The sequence below is a fragment of the Anabas testudineus genome, chromosome 21 (genome assembly GCF_900324465.2).
Source record: "Anabas testudineus chromosome 21, fAnaTes1.2, whole genome shotgun sequence".
NCBI lineage: Eukaryota > Metazoa > Chordata > Actinopteri > Anabantiformes > Anabantidae > Anabas > Anabas testudineus.
In genome coordinates, this window is record NC_046629.1 from 21162588 (window position 1) to 21178351 (window position 15764).

Here is a 15764-nt window from a genome sequence, read left to right on the forward strand (position 1 = left end):
ATGAAATATTTCTTTCTTCTCAGTGCATTGCTTTGCGCAAGACTAATTGATGACTTTCATTCCAAAATGATTGGCAACAAGACTTTCTGTTTTCTTCTGTTTCTGAAACAGAAAATCCAAAATACTCTTTTTGGATTGAACTCCCAGTGCTTTACACTTAGAATTTCAAGTGTTACTACAACCTTGATTTGCACTGACCTTAAAGCATAAGACTGGTGATTAGAAAGATTTTCTTGTCATTAAGACTTCATTTTTGGAACCTTGGGGACAGTGTGACAAATCATCTCACTAGAAGTTCATTTAGTAGCTTTTCTGCAGCATCAGAAGTCACCTTTTAGCCAACAAGGCTGGGGTGTCTTTTAAACTCCCCAAAACGATAAAAGTTTGAACACGTACATTGAACATTCAAATATTCTGAAGCTAATAAAATTGACCTAGTGTTAAGATTAGCTTGTCACCTTACTGATTTATTCTTATTATATCCCATGAAGAGACTAAAATTGACTAATTGCTGTCCAAAATCTATTAAAACTAAAATGATCTAGGAAAAAAAATCAGTAAGCCACACACAGTGGAACAGTAATATAAATACATACAGCGTTGTTAATTTTAAGTTTCAAACCATCATGCTGTTGTAAATTCTACTGGTCTCCAACAAGTGGTTGGAGACTAGTAATGATTATTAATGATTATGGCACCCAGCTCTTTAAGGAATAAAGAGCTGGGTTAGGGTTAGCCTTTTTAACCTTTTTAAAAATGTAACTATATATGACCTTTTCAAAAAATGTACATCCTCGGTACAATCTAGTGATCTTGTGGATGAGCTGTAGGGGTAGGATAGAAAAGTAAAAAGTAGAGTAGAGGCAGAATAACACAATTTAGTTTAGTCTTTTAATGCAAAAACTGTAACAACCAGAAAAATATAGGGAATCATCAGCCTTATTCTTTAAGCAACATCTGTCTGACATCTTGCTTTCCAGAGATTCCACTTTAAAACCTGGCTTGTTTTCTTCTTCTTCTGCACCTTTCTAATGATTTATACCTAATACTGCACGTATTTGTTCAGAATCACAACTAACTGTGTCATCATGGGTGGTGCCGCTGTGTAAATACTGAGAGATCTCTAGTGACACTTTGATGGCACTGGAGATCACTCTTCTCACAATGGTAAGATCTACCATTTGATCTGACCTATACTAGACCTAATTGTAGAGCAGAGAAAATCGTGTAAAGGAGTTGACTTGACTTGACTTGAGTTATGTTACTGTACTTCAGCTGCCAGCATATTTTATTGTCACCTTGATGTACTTGGGATTAAGAACATAATTTTGGTGTTGCTCTTGCCTTTCTTCTTCTTTTTCTTGTGCTGTTCTTGGTCATTTTGGCTCTGTGCTCCTCTTTCTGGCCACTGAACCAATCAGGTGTTCTGCCTTAACTTGACTTCTGCTGATGCACTTCCTGATGAAGATTACAATTTTGAAAATAATGTCAAGGTCAACATTTTTTGGCTTTCTATCACCGTATGCTCTTCGTGATCTCTCAGGCAACACAGAGGAGAGTCAGTTGAGAAGTAGTGAAGAAGAAGAACTGGAACCAGAGCAGCATCAAGAGATGCTGAAAGAGGAATCCAAAGAGAATAACTTGAGCTTTGATACACTCTGTAATGTTGCTGATGTGGCCACACTGAAAACATCTAGTGAAGAAGAGCCTACAGAAGAGCAACAGACATGCTCACCCACAGAGGAAGATGACATTGAAGGTGTTCTAAGCAAAGACATGAATGTTAATGACCACCCAATCACAGAAGCCAAAGATATAAAAATTTGCAGCCCTGAACTTGAAGAAATTCTAAGTCCTACGAGAAATGTTGTAGAACAAGGAATACCTGATGGGCAATATTTAGAAGAGCTAAGCAACCCAGTTATAGAGCAGACAGAAACCAAAAACGGTAGTGTTGACACACATAGTTGTGATAATACAGAGACATCTAAGAAGTTTTTTGAAGAGCAAGAAAACACACAAGAAGCTGTTAAGGAAAGTAATTTGAATAATACAGAATTGTCTCAGAAGCAAAATATAGAGAATATTGTGAAAGAAAATTTACCTGATGACACCACCCCAGCTGCATCATACATAGAACCACAACAAGAGCTTGAAAACGCAGAGGAAGAAAATGATGAGACAGAGGAGTTATGTAGTAAATCTCAGCCTCAAGGGGCTACTGCCTCAGGGAAAAAGAAGAAAAGGAAAAGGAGAACCAGAAAGAAAGGAGGGACTCATGAGGATAAGAACCAACAAAAAGATGGAAAGAAAGAAAACAGCAAAACAGAAACAGACGTAAAATTGGCTAAAGGAGATGATAGGTCAACAACAGAATGTAACATTCACAGTTCTACCACTGAAGCCTTCAGGGAATTGAAGCTGGACCAGGTTAAGAATGAGCAGGACAGTCAAGATATAGCAGAAACAAATGAACCAAGAATGGATCAGGTTACAAATGAGCAAACAGAGCAAAGTTTGGAAACTGAAAGCTTTGTCCACATTGAAATTTCCCAAGAAAGAAGAACAGATCCCACAAAGGATGAGCTGAACAAAGAAGAACCTTTGGAAACTGAGAAATTAGAAAAGGTGGACTCTGTAACAAGTCATACAGAGGCCAACCACGGTACATTTGATCTTGTTGACAGTTCTGCCTCTGAGCCCCTCACGGAATTGACGATGGATCAGGTTAGGAATGAACAGGACAGGCAAGAGGCTAAGGGGGTAGATGCAGCAGAAACAGTTGAACTCACTGAATCCTTTTCTCACAAAGCACAATTGAATGAACCAAGAATGGATCATGTTACAAATGAGCAAACAGAGCAAAGTTTGGAAACTGAGACAGTAGAAGTAGTGGCATCCTCTGAAAGCCTTGTCCACATTGAAACTCCTCAAGAAACAAGAACAGATCCCACAAAAGATGAACAGGACAAAGAACATCCTTTAGTAACAGAGAAAGCAGAAACCATGGATTCTGGAACAAGTACTACAGAGGCCAGCCACAGTACCTCTGATCTTATTGACACCACTAACAGTACAGAGAGCACTGGTGGCCTTGAAAAAACTTGTACTTCCAGTCTTGATAGCTCTAAAAGTGGAGAACAATCAAATAATCTTGAAGTTATCCACGGGGGGTCAGATATTTTTCATGTCGAGGATAAAGTTGGGTCTGTTGATAAGATAGAACCTGTATGCACAATGAATAATCCAGAAAGTAGTCTTGAAACAAACAGTAGGGAAAACACTGAAGCTGAATCTCATGTTCCATGTAATAGTGGCATTGCTGCTGAAGAATTCGAGTCTATAGACAGTTCTCAAATGTTCAGTCTCAAACGTTTCTCTGACAAAGAGCAACTACCACAGTCATCCACAGCCATCGAGGTTTCTGCCAGAGAACCTGAGGAGGTAGATGAGACAGTCAAAGAGCCAGGAATAGAGACTGATCAAGAATTCTACCTTCCCAGTCATGACGGGAGTTCAGAGCTTCAACAAGACACAGCAGAAAAGGAGAAGCTAGCTGGAAGTGTAAGGGAATCAGTAGAATTAGTTGAGATATGCAGCTCCCCCGATGTTGAAAAAAGTTATGATGGTGCATTAACAAAAAACACTGATTTGGACAATGAAGAGAGTGTTCTAGAAACTGCAGCTCAGGCCGAGTTGAATGAAATAGAAAGCCAGACATTGGAGTGTGTGGATCATACTGATAAAACTAACGTGGAGGTGTCTTTAAAAACAGAAACTTTGTCAAACACAACAGACTCTCCCAATGAATCTACTGAGATTTACACCCCTATCGAGCAGGCATCTACTGTTGCAGAAGATTCACGACATGAACACTGTAAAAACCATCAAGAAAGTGACACGTGTGTTCAGCCTTTGGATGAACAGCTGCATAAAACCAGCAAAGACGAACCAGAAAGCGATGACTCTTCTGGACCCAAGGAGCAGGAATGTGACGAAGATGACTGTGTAGATGAAGAAGGGCAGTCTTTTGATTTTGATGACATGGATGTGGAAGCAGCTATAGCAACAAATCTCTCTACAAATCCAGAGCAAGAGGAAGCAGAAGACGCAGTGGAAGTCATGTCAGATGAAAGCAACAGTGGTAGTCCAGTGCAGTGCCAAAGTAATTCTGAAGCAGATTTCAAAACACAAGAGAAGCCAGCTGAAAACAGTGAGGAGAAGTGTATAGCTGAGGAGAGTAACCAGGGGGGTACGCTGGAGAAAGAGTCAGACACATTGTCCCAAGACAACAAAAGCTCTTTGGCTCATGAGGGCACACCTGAAAAGGAGCCAAATGTGTGTGAAGAAGTTAAAACACAGGTAGACAAAACAGATGTAGTAGATGAAGGTAGGCACATTGCAGAGGAAGGAAAGGTTACGGCTGTTGGAGAGTTGGGTGCTGTGGCAGAAAAGATTGAGCACGAAACGGCAATAGAGGAAGGATTAGATGCCATTAAGCATGAGATGCAGGACGAAGGTTTGGTTTTACTAAAGAGTGAAGACCAAGTGGCCAGAAGCAATGAGCCACCACAGTCAGGGAAAGATGGGAAGAAGAATGGCAAGAAAGGCAAAGGCAAGAGCAAAGAGGAATGTAAGATGTCTTAGTATATTATAGATTTACGTTAACTTAATTTTACTACTCTTTGCTTAGCTGTTTAGAAAGTAATACAAATGTGCAAAACCTCACAGCACTTTGATGATTTCCCAAATTAATATTGGTGTAAGTATGTGTATTTAAAATAAGTCTGTAGTAAGAGTCCAAAGTCCAAATTCCAGTTTTCTTCGAGGCCATATGTGTGTGGAATTCATCTCTGGAGAAATGGAAATGTAACCTACTGTTGGACAGTACAGCACTTGTTATATTAGATTACATTATTTAGTTACTGATGCACAATGACCATGCTGCTTGTAATGACTTGTGGAAGATATAGCTCTGCAACATTTTGGTTCTGTTATATGCAATTCCAGGAACTCACTCATGTATTCATTCAACAAAGGTGCACAATAAAAAAAAACATGTTAATTGGTTATTTTCATTGAGACTCCAGCAAACTTTTACATGTTACTTTTACAATTACACTGAAAGTTTGAAGTGACAAATACTCAAACTCTGTTTTGAGTTTACGAGCCTGTTTACGCTTGGGTTTTTCACATCTCATCCTATCTTCAATAGTAACTGATTGTGGTCCAGTCACTTAGACCACTTGGCGAGGTGACCTAGGACACATTTGACCACATAACTTTTGTAATGTAAACGCTAAGACGTCTGGATGCTTCCCTGGCAACGTCATTGCAGGAAAATACGCCATTGATTGCATAATGTGGTGGTTGTTTTAGCTGGCCGTTCTCCATGTTGTTCCACCATGTGTTCTGATCGCCTGGATGCTTTTTAAATCCAAGTGTAAACAAGTGGGTTAGTGTAAATGATAGCAGGTCAATAAAACAGTTGTTTGACTTAAAGCCAGTTCCATCTGCAGTGACAATCTATTCTAAACTTCTTTTTGCATTTGTTGTACTTAAAATAAATGTAGTGCCTCAGCAGTTTTGTAATAAATACCTTTTTGTTACCACTCACATGTTGATCTGAATGCCTTTTGAAATTCCTTAGGAACATGATAAGTTTCTTTATCATTCAGCACATTTACACTCAAACACGCGCGGTTCCATCAGCATATTGTATGAATATAGTCCTCGAAGCTGTGGTGTTCTTGCACTGACCCTCCTCTCTACAGTGTGTGCATGCTAACCCCCTCCCACCCCTTAACACCCCATTGCACTCCATCACTCCCCCATGGATACCTGTATTGTTGCATGCATCCCATCCTGACCCAGTCCCCCTCCCATCAGCTTCTTGGCTCCTCCCATACCTGGTATGTTAATTTACATTTACTTACTTATTTATTTATTTCATTTTAAACATGGACTGTAAGAGTTACAAGGACTATTGTTGTTATACCTGATGTGATCTTCTCTAAGGTAACAGTTTTCTTCTTAAACTCTTTTTCTTTTTATCTTTTAGAGATTCGTCTGAGGAAGCTGGTAGATGAGCGTGAAAAAATGATAGAGCAGGTGAGGCTGTGGTGTGTTCCTGGGTTACTGTTGATTTAGAGAAAGTGGGGAGTAATTAAAATTAAAATTGATTCAAAACTGAAAATAGCCCCCAACAAATGTTTACACACACCTGTTCCAGTTTGACTACAGTCTCCCATTTGCGGGATCAGAAAAACCCTCTGTGCAATAAAAATCCAGTACCAACAACAGACAAAATTAGTGACCAGCAGACAGCAGAGTAAGCAGCTACAGAGCCAAGTATTAATCTCTTCATTTGTAGAGACTATCGTGATACTTTCATAAAGTGACAAAGATTTTGAGTTCTTCCTTCCACAACTATCCAAATGAATCCTTCTGAAATGTGTAAGTTAACTAATGTCTGCCAACATAAATAGAGCATTTGTGTATTATACCAGTTAACAGATTTACTTTTTGGCATTAACTAGGGGCCACTGACATCAAAAGTAGACACATTTAAACTTGTTGGACTGAGATTTCCAGTGTTTTAACATGCATGAAATGAAGTTGAGTGCTCTAGAAATCATTTGATGTTACAACCCCGTTATAACAGGTAAAGAAACTAAAAGCCCAGCTGGAACAAAAGTCCCAGAAGAATGGCACTGAGAGCAGCTCAAGTCCAGATGGTGAAATTCTTGAAAACGGCAATGATCCCAACACAGCTGAACTACAGAGTAAGTAAACACACAGTATGAATGTAAACCATTACCACCACCAGTGTCTCTCACAACTCATGAATGTTTGCCTTTGCTAAATCTTTTCAGGAGATTCCAGGCAAATAAGTGACTTGAAGTTCAAACTGGTGAAGGCAGAACAGGAAATCACTGCTTTAACACAAAACGTAAGCCAAGAAGAATCGAGACTTCATAATGTGCTTTAAAATGGAATATCACGTTAAGAAGGTGTACTTTTTGTTCTCCAGGTGACCAGGCTGGAGGGTCAGGTGACGCGCTACAAGTCTTCATCAGAAAACGCAGAGAAAGTGGAGGATGAGCTGAAGGCAGAGAAACGGAAACTACAGAGAGAGGTACAGTGGGTTTCTGACACTGCAAAGGTCAGGAGCTGCCTTATTCTACAGTTTGAATTAGAAATCATTTCTCTCCTTTGTCCTTTCACCTCACAGTTGCGGTCAGCACTGGACAAGGTCGATGAACTCGAGTCAAACAACAGCCACTTAACTAAAAGACTGGAGAAGATAAAGTCTAGTCGTGGCATGGCACAGACTCCATAGCAACACATCGAATTCCACCTGCTGCATATCCAGAACTAGCTGCTCATATGGAAGCAACACATCATGCATCCTGGGTTTCTCTGTCATCTGCCTCATAGCAAGTGTAAGAAAACAAACAAGAAAGGAAAAATCAAGAGCATTAGTTAATATATCCACAACACGCAATGTGCCACTTCTTTATCTATGTATATTTTACCTGAGAATTCTCCATAGTGCTGTGCACACACACGGAGCGGTGGGAGTGGATGTTTGTGTACATTGTGACTTTTGTACACTGCTCTGCTTAGCAGGGCCACATGGAGAGTTCTGGAACTAAAAAACAAAACAAAAAAAACCACTCATCTGTCCATGCTGCCCTCATTCTGCTGCCTCTCCTCAGGATTCATCACATTCACTTGTCTGGAGAAAATTCAAGCCAATGTCCATGGCCCAAGACTGTTACCTTCAGGGGGTTTGAATGCTTGGTGTGTTGTGAATGAAAGGGTATAATTGAGTGCGTTTTCCTTGTCTGACCTTTGTGTCCAAAGCCAAATTACAATCTTCACAGAGCAACCTCAACACAGTTGAATCATCGCAGTGAAGACGTCACCAGCTTTGCAGTTCCTGATACAGGTTTTTTGGAAGTAATTTGACCCACACAGTGTAATCGCCCTTCATCTCTCTGAACCTATTTCTGCTTCACGTGGTCAGTCACTCGTCGGCTCTTGTGTGTACACCTCACTGCTGAGACTTACTGAAGAAATGTGACAACAGGGACTCAAAGCGGTGTTAGTAGGTGATACTGCTGCTTCACTGTTTACAAAGCTTTAACATGTTTGTAAGGAAATATACAGAATTGTAATCTTTGTGCAATAAAAATTCAAAACATGGTTTCTGCATATGTTCATTATATATATTTATTATAATTTATGTATATTTACATTTAGTCATTTGGCAAGGAAGGCAAAATACTATGTTCTGTAGGAAGAACTGTCTCCGTTTCATGAGGTCTATGTGCAAGATGTGTATGTATTTATTTTAAGATTTAATTGCAAAGAGTTTTTAAAAATTGAGAGTGAAGCAGCTGAGCATGCAGAGGTGGGTAGATCGACCACAGAGCTGAAACGTTTTGCGTGGGATCTTTTGAAGTTAGTTGAGGGCACTAAAAGTTGTTCACTTGCAGAGTGAGTTCGGGTAAGCTGGTGCTGTTGACTTGATCACTTTTTAGGCAAGTGTCAAGGCTTAATGCAAACCTGATGCAGACAGCTACAGGAAGTCAGTGCAGAGATCTGAAGAGTGGTGTAACATAACGTAGGTCCTTTTTGGCTGATCAAAAATGAGACGTGCTGCTGGGTGCTTGGTTAGGTGGTGCATGCTGGTAACTGTCCGTAATACATTACAGTAGTCCAGGTGAGATTTATGACTTTTACTGTAGTTCCCCACAAAACACAGGGAAAAACTGTAATGGAGCCAAAGTACTGGAACAGTTTAAAGTAAATAAACATTGATATTTGGTTTGAGATCCCTTTCTGTACTTTGGTGCAAATTCCAACCTGGCTTTCTGATTCTTGCTGCTGATGAAAAGTTTCATCTTCTGGTTTGATCACGTGTTTCTGCTCTTCAAGTCTCCAGATGGTAGATTGTAAAACCTCCTCCTGCTCTGTGGAAGCTGTTAGTGTCACAATACTTCTGTCACCATCTGTTGTTGGCCAAGACATTTGCTCACTTAAAATTTGGGTGATCTTTAAATGCAAACAGATATAATTATTAAGTATATGAGCTGAAATTCTGAACATCGGTCTCAGAACAAATGTATTTAGTACAGCAAACAAATAAATCGGTCTTATTTGTTCAATACTTGTATTGAACAAATAATGTATAATAGTGTAACAATGTATAATATGACACTGTTTCTCCATATACAGTGCTTTATTTTGAAAACATTTTCAGTTATGTTTCCTGTGGGTTAACAAAACCAGGAAAGCTCTAGGAGTAAGACAATAAATCGACCCTGAGCTGTGCTGCTTGTGTCAATATTTGAGTCATTTCCTATTTCTTGAGATTGCCAATAAAAAGTACAGCAACATAAAAGTATTTGCCCTCCTTCACATAATGGAAATGTTTGTTCCAGTAAGAGCTTCTCCTGCTATAAGGCGGTATTACTTGGTTTACATTAGTAAAGTTTATTTTATGATTTATTATAGTTTCCCCTGTAAAAATTTAATCATTTAGTATCTATTAATGGCAAAATATTAGGTGAGGAAAATGCTCTAACATGGGAAGAATCTCATTAAAATAAGTGCTTGAAATTGTAATGATTGTAGAAAGCCAATATCTTTGTCATGTCTACAGCAGTACGCTGCTGAAACGCTTCAATCATCAATGCATCATGTTGTCAAGTGTTTTCAAAACACAGACTTTCCTTTAAATCAATAGATTTAAGAGTTAAAAAAACAGATACGTTTGGTAACGTTATTATAATCTTCATGCAACATAGTAAATTAACTGAAAGACTGAAACACGTCATAAACACTTTACTTTTATTGTTTACTGTTTCTCTATACACTTATCCAGGTTTGGTGAATTGACTGCTGGGTAATGTAGTATCACAGTCCTGCTCCGTATGTGTGCTCGGCAGGCTGCTACAGAACGTCCGCTTTTGGATGCGCTGGATCATACGGCGGCCATAGAAGTCCCGGTAATCTGCTGGGAGTTCATCCAGAGTGTTCAGAGCCCTCTCCAGTGCCTGAAGGGCTCGAGCCGCAGCCACTGGGTCTTTATTACCATAGGGGTCCTTTTTGTCATAGCTGTCTGCTGGTAGATGGCGCCAGAACACATTAACACCAACTCCAAACTGCAGCGCAAGGGTGTTATGGAACCACAGGGCTGGAGAAAAAAACAAAAAACAGGCAGGTTGGATTAGGTCAAGTCTTCCACATCAGTTTTTTGGTGACTGTGAACAGCTCTCCTTACCAGGGATAAAAAGTAGATCTCCAGGCTCAAGCACACACTCGTATCTCTTTGCCTTTACAAACTCAGGAAACTGTTCCAGATCTGGGTCATCGATGTCCAGAACCTCTGACTTATCCCCTGATTACATTAAAAATGACACAGATATGTTTGGTTCCAACACAATGACGTCAGTATCTGAACAGACTGATGTATCTATACACACTGGCATCTTGTCCACAGCTACTTGCCTGACAGGTAGAGGTGCAGTGCATCCTGGGGGCTGAAGAGGACCACTCTCTTCGTCCCCGTCACCTGAGCCAGCAGGTTATCCATCACCTGCAGAAAATACAAAAAGACCGGAGCAGGGGGAGCTTTGTGTTACCTCGCTGCTTTAAGAAGGGACATGAGCAACACAAAGTGCAGCACTCACATCGTAGTGAGTCCACAGCTGCAGGCCACACGAGCTGATGCGGAAGACGCTGGAGAAAAACTGATCAGGTTCGAAGAAAGTGTGGGATATTAAAATCCTCCGCCAAATCCGGGAACTGTTTGCTCAGATCAGCGGGCTCCTGTGGAAGAAGCAGTACATGTTGTGTAACACACACATTCACACCGATCAGTAATAAATTTTGTGTTTATTGGTAAATGAACAAATATTCTTCTAACACCTTCCGGACGTCTTCTCCAAGTGATCGAAGATAATAGCTCTCATCCTAAAATCAGACCAAGGGGTTAGTGTCATTAAAAGAACAGAGACACTAAAAAGGAGATGACATCTTTATCTTAGGACACTTACTTCACACAGGAAGAAGTGTGAGTGCAGCTCCTCTGATGCTCTTTTCACGAACTCATTGAACGGCAGAGTTCTGTTAAAATGAGACAGGAGCTCTGAAGAGGAGGACGGATTCATGAGAGAGAGAGAGAGAGTGTGTGTGTGTGTGTGAGAGAGAGAGAGTGTGTGTGTGTGTGTGTGTGTGTGTGAGAGAGAGAGAGTGTGTGTGTGTGTGTGAGAGAGAGAGAGAGAGTGTGTGTGAGTGTGAGAGAGAGAGAGTGTGTGTGTGTGAGAGAGAGAGAGAGAGTGTGTGTGTGAGAGAGAGAGAGAGAGTGTGTGTGTGTGTGTGTGAGAGAGAGAGAGAGAGAGTGTGTGTGTGTGTGTGTGAGAGAGAGTGTGTGTGTGAGTGTGAGAGAGAGAGAGTGTGTGTGTGTGTGTGTGTGTGTGAGAGAGAGAGTGTGTGTGTGTGAGAGTGTGTGTGTGAGTGTAAGAAAGAGAGAGAGAGAGAGTGTGTGTGCGTGTGTGTGTGTGAGAGAGAGTGTGTGTGTGTGTGTGTGAGAGAGAGAGAGAGAGAGTGTGTGTGTGTGTGTGTGTGTGAGAGAGAGAGAGAGAGAGAGAGTGTGTGTGTGTGTGTGATATCTTACTTGTACACAAAGTTTTTGTGCAGGAAGTCCATCTGTGCCACTGTGGACACATGAATCTTCACCTCCTTGTCTCCTCCAGTCTGTCCGAGATATTCAACCGTCCATTTGTCCAGACACGGTCCGAGACACACACCTCTGAGCACAGCTGGCCTGCGCTGGAAAATGACACTGATCGTTTAGCTGTAGTTACAGATGGTGCATTACCATCAGTCTGATGACGTCATCAGTGTTTTCTGACACCGACAAACTGAGGGTAGACACTTTGTAAGATGTGGTCAGGTTGTAGCAAGAAAGCTCTAAATAATGTCCCTGTAGATATGGAATATTGGTCAATTTCAAGGATTTATGTTTTTCTGTTAAGTTGATCAAACTGGTGCCTGTTTGTTATGATCTTGACTTATTATTCATCGTGAATCGTGGTGTGTTGATAGATGTTGTGTTTACATCGTGTGCAGCCATGAGGATCAGAGTTAGTCAGTTTCTCTCACCTCTGGATAGATCTGCTGTAGGAACACCTCCCTGTTTACTCGAGTAAATACAGGAACAGCTACTTTCTCCTGGAGCTCCATTTATAACATAGTTTAGCTTTAGAAACGTATCCCACACTGAAAGGCTCCTGAACTTCAGCTGGTGTCACACTGTTAGCCTTCCCCTTAGAAACAAAACATAATAAGTAGCGTGTAAAAAGGCAACGTGGTGTATTATGTCTAATAAACTGTATGAGAAATAATAAATAAAACAGAATAATGTAAAAAATATAAAAATAAAATAATAAAAATAATTAAGTATCACCAAGTTGTTATTCTCTGTACCTTTTACTTATGCAGATTTGTTTCTCTCCGGAAGATACAAGTAAAAGGACAGAAGGCTTCCGAGGAGGAAAAGATGGCGCTGTTCATGTTAAGAAGTTGTTGCAGGTTTACGTCAACGTCCAGCGCCATTCGTCTCGTTTTAAATCAAAGAATCGTCGTAAACCGGGCCGTTAAATTGCGCTCATCACCTCTCGGTGTGGCAGCAGCTGTCCGCCCTTACAGCTCCGACCGAGAAACACAGGAAAAGAGCCAGAAGGTGCTGGTCGTCGGTATCCCGAACCTTTTCATCTGGTTCCGCACTCGGATTTACTACTTTCTGATCAGGACCTACTTTGATACAGAGTTCTCCATTGAGGAATTCACGGAGGGAGCGAAACAGGTCTGGAAGACAGAAAGACAGGGTTTGAACTTGTGCATCTGCACTTGACACTGTGTTCATTTGCTGTGTTTGTCTCTTGCAGGCCTTCTGCCATGTGTCCAGACTGTTGTCACAGTGTCAGTTTGAAGCTTTAGAAGGACTTGTGGCGAAAGACGTGAGTATGGAAGCCGAGCAGGGCAGAATTATCTTTACTGAAGTTTCCAGCTCGCCTGGAGACAACTTAGATGATGGGGGAGAAGACTCTGCCTCCACAGAGACTTCAGAAAGACAGAAGACACTTGACCTTTTGTACATGTTGTTGGATTTGATGAATAGGAATAAGGATGGCACTGACAAGTGATGGGCGATGAGGTGTTCCCAAGTAGAACAGAGAATCAGTTCACTCATTCTGAGACTTTGATGTCCTATCCTAGGAAGAGTTCTGTTCATTCTGGACAACCAGAGCTTTAGAAACGGTATTACACCCTTGCTGTGATCTATTCCTACTGTGAAAGCCTGCAGACACTTCCTTGGACTTGATGTCTTGGTTTTTGTCTAGACATTTAGTGTAAATTGTGCCAGCTTATGTACATACAGTATGTGTTGACCTTTCCAGTGGCCAATGAATAGACTAGTCTAGGGAAGGAAAACTAAAAAGGAAGCACACAGCAACCCACCTGGTCTGAATACTTTTCAGACTGTCACTGTGGGTTATTGAGTGTAGATCTTTTTCACTTTCAATGAAAGCTAGTGTACAAAAAGTGAAAGTGTCTAAATGCTTGATTTTCCATAAGAAAGGTTATTATAAAACATGTAATCTCTTGTGGAACAAACCAATGACTAAAAAGATAAAATGACTGAGCTCAGATCAAGAGAAACCTGCAGTATATTTATACGTCCTTGCATATATGTAGTATATATTTGCTCAGGTTCAGCACTGCCTCATTTACCTGTTCTTGCAGTTGATCGGAAAGCTCGAGGAAAAGTGTAAACTTCTGCCAGTGAGCCACAAGAAAGCCCTCTCTGCAGACCTCGATGAGATCATGTACACAATACCCGGAGACGTGGGAATCTACTATGATGATGATGGTTAGCATATTCTCAGCGTAACATGAGGAAGACGTCATTTTCTATCAGTGTCAGCATTAATTGTAGTTGGTCTTGTGTTTGCAGGGAGAAGGTTTGTAAGTATTCTGATGCGTTTCTGGTATCTGACAAGTGCACACATTCCTGAAGACAGCATGGAGGGAACTCGCATATTCCAGGTTGTCATTCGTAGGGAGAGTGAAGCTGGAACTAAAAGACTGTTAACTGCAAATTATGAGTGAGTACAATCAGTGTTTGTGCATGTGAGGTACAAAATGTGGTAAATCTTCAACTGTCTGACTGAGAATGTCCTCTGCTGATCGTTTCCCTGACAGATTCCAAAGGGAGTTTACTAAAGGAGTTCCACCAGACTGGACCATAACGAGGATAGAGCACTCCAGACTTTTGGATTAAGGTGGTTTTAAATTAAGTCTGTGGAAACTAGTCAAGTATGTGAAATTCCCTTCAGGAATTTGAGGTTATTAAATTAAAGAAAAAAAGAGGTCAAGACTACCCACAGAGGGAGAACAAGGCACAGCACCTCGCTGGGAAGTCATGTGAGGACATGTGAGCCAAACACACCTGTTTTTGCAGAGGTACTATACCTGCAATACCTATATGTACCTGTGTTTCTGGTTCCATTCTTTCTATTCTCTAATATCTCAGAAAACAACAATTACAACTTGATTACATTTGATCTGGAAGGATTTGTATATTCAGGAATTCATAAGAGGAATCAAGTGTTATTGTGAAATAAATCACAGCCTTATTTTAACTGTTATTATATCAGAAGGAGAGAGAGATTAAAACGATCACAAAAACCTTATTGTCATTGTCTTAATGCACTGAGGAATATTTGCTGACCTGACACTGTCTGACCTGTCATCTGTTTTTGACTGACTGATACTGTTTTTCCCTGTAGCACAAAACCGCAGCAGGTCAGAAATTCTCTACATGTAACCTGCTGCGATTACGTATCTGAGATCCGCCCATGCAATCTTTTCACCACGTGTTTAAATGTATGCATGGGAAAAATGCAACGCTGCCATGATGGACAGGTGTCAAACACACAGTCACAAAAAACAGCTTGCTGCATATTGGGCTATGTAGCTGTGGACTCCTGTAGAACCACAACATTAGAACCACCCAGTGTATATAATGTTGATTTTTCTGTATGTACTGTATGTGTGTACATTTGTTTGTAGTGCGTTTGGCAGCTTGATGCAGCTGCATGTCCTTTGATTTATTAAAGATTTGAGAAATGAATTAAGTGCTACACTGTCCTGTAGTCAGGGGTGGGACCAGATGAGTGGACAGAGGTGGCAATGCACAAAAGGCCAAAGCCTGTCCTCAATCCAGGAAAAGATCTAACAGGAAAGAAGACAACAGACGTAACATCACGTTACAGGAACACACATGAAAGCCAGGTGCCTCCACAGGGTTAACAAGCCTGCGTTTCCAGACAGTCAGAACTGATGAAGCCTTGTGGATAGAAGGAAACACCTCTTCAAGAACTTAAAACAAGTCCAGTTGATAATGAACAGCAGTTTCAGGATAATCACAACCTGGATGACTGAGAATCTTCACAGACATTTCAATCAGATAATCTGTGATGAATGTCACAGCCGCCCAGCTGTTTATACTATTTGTTTAAGACAAACAATAGTTATATATTATAGTTATATATCACAGTGCTGATGACAATGGTATTATTTTAGCCAAATATCAACATGTTAGCCAAAATGTTATCTTAAGCTACATTTATCATTAGCCCTACTTTCCTAGCCTTAATTACATTACATAACATAATTACATGATG

General features: G+C 40.6%; 3 protein-coding genes across 7 annotated transcripts in view; 2 read left to right on the forward strand and 1 right to left on the reverse strand.

The window, feature by feature from the left end:
- lrrfip1a (leucine rich repeat (in FLII) interacting protein 1a) overlaps positions 1–8211 on the forward strand; it is a 39481-nt gene extending 31270 nt beyond the window's left edge. For 3 of the 5 annotated variants that reach the window (XM_026377032.1, XM_026377033.1, XM_026377034.1), the window contains one exon: positions 1544–5612. In XM_026377032.1, the coding sequence (XP_026232817.1) occupies positions 1544–4647 (3104 nt within the window). In that variant the 3' untranslated portion in view covers positions 4648–5612. Of the gene's footprint in view, positions 1–1543; positions 6114–6664; positions 6786–6875; positions 6953–7033; positions 7139–7234 lie in introns of those variants that run through there. The other 2 variants (XM_026377035.1, XM_026377030.1) reach the window with 2 other exon arrangements.
- A 1635-nt stretch (positions 8212–9846) lies between these two features.
- On the reverse strand, positions 9847–12613 carry tyw5 (tRNA-yW synthesizing protein 5). Its single transcript, XM_026377362.1, is given in 10 exon segments — positions 9847–10207; positions 10295–10411; positions 10522–10609; positions 10704–10781; positions 10783–10842; positions 10942–10986; positions 11070–11139; positions 11690–11844; positions 12178–12341; positions 12502–12613. Coding segments are annotated over 9 exon segments (1014 nt in total). The 5' UTR covers positions 12259–12341; positions 12502–12613; the 3' UTR covers positions 9847–9887.
- Positions 12535–15211, forward strand: maip1 (matrix AAA peptidase interacting protein 1). Its single transcript, XM_026377363.1, has 5 exons — positions 12535–12880; positions 12963–13034; positions 13822–13948; positions 14033–14183; positions 14281–15211. Exons 1-5 carry the CDS (start codon positions 12575–12577, stop codon positions 14357–14359), a joined length of 735 nt encoding a protein of 244 aa, XP_026233148.1. The 5' UTR covers positions 12535–12574; the 3' UTR covers positions 14360–15211.
- Positions 15212–15764: the final 553 nt, after the last annotated feature.

What these genes read in the sequence shown, in the direction of transcription:
- maip1 (XM_026377363.1), top strand. Translation starts at nt 12,575, where the DNA reads ATGGCGCTGTTCATGTTAAGAAGTTGTTGCAGGTTTACGTCAACGTCC. An exon ending in AATCTACTATGATGATGATG is followed by an intron (nt 13,949 to 14,032) that starts GTTAGCATATTC and finishes TTGTGTTTGCAG; the next exon opens with GGAGAAGGTTTGTAAGTATT. An exon ending in CTGTTAACTGCAAATTATGA is followed by an intron (nt 14,184 to 14,280) that starts GTGAGTACAATC and finishes TTTCCCTGACAG; the next exon opens with ATTCCAAAGGGAGTTTACTA.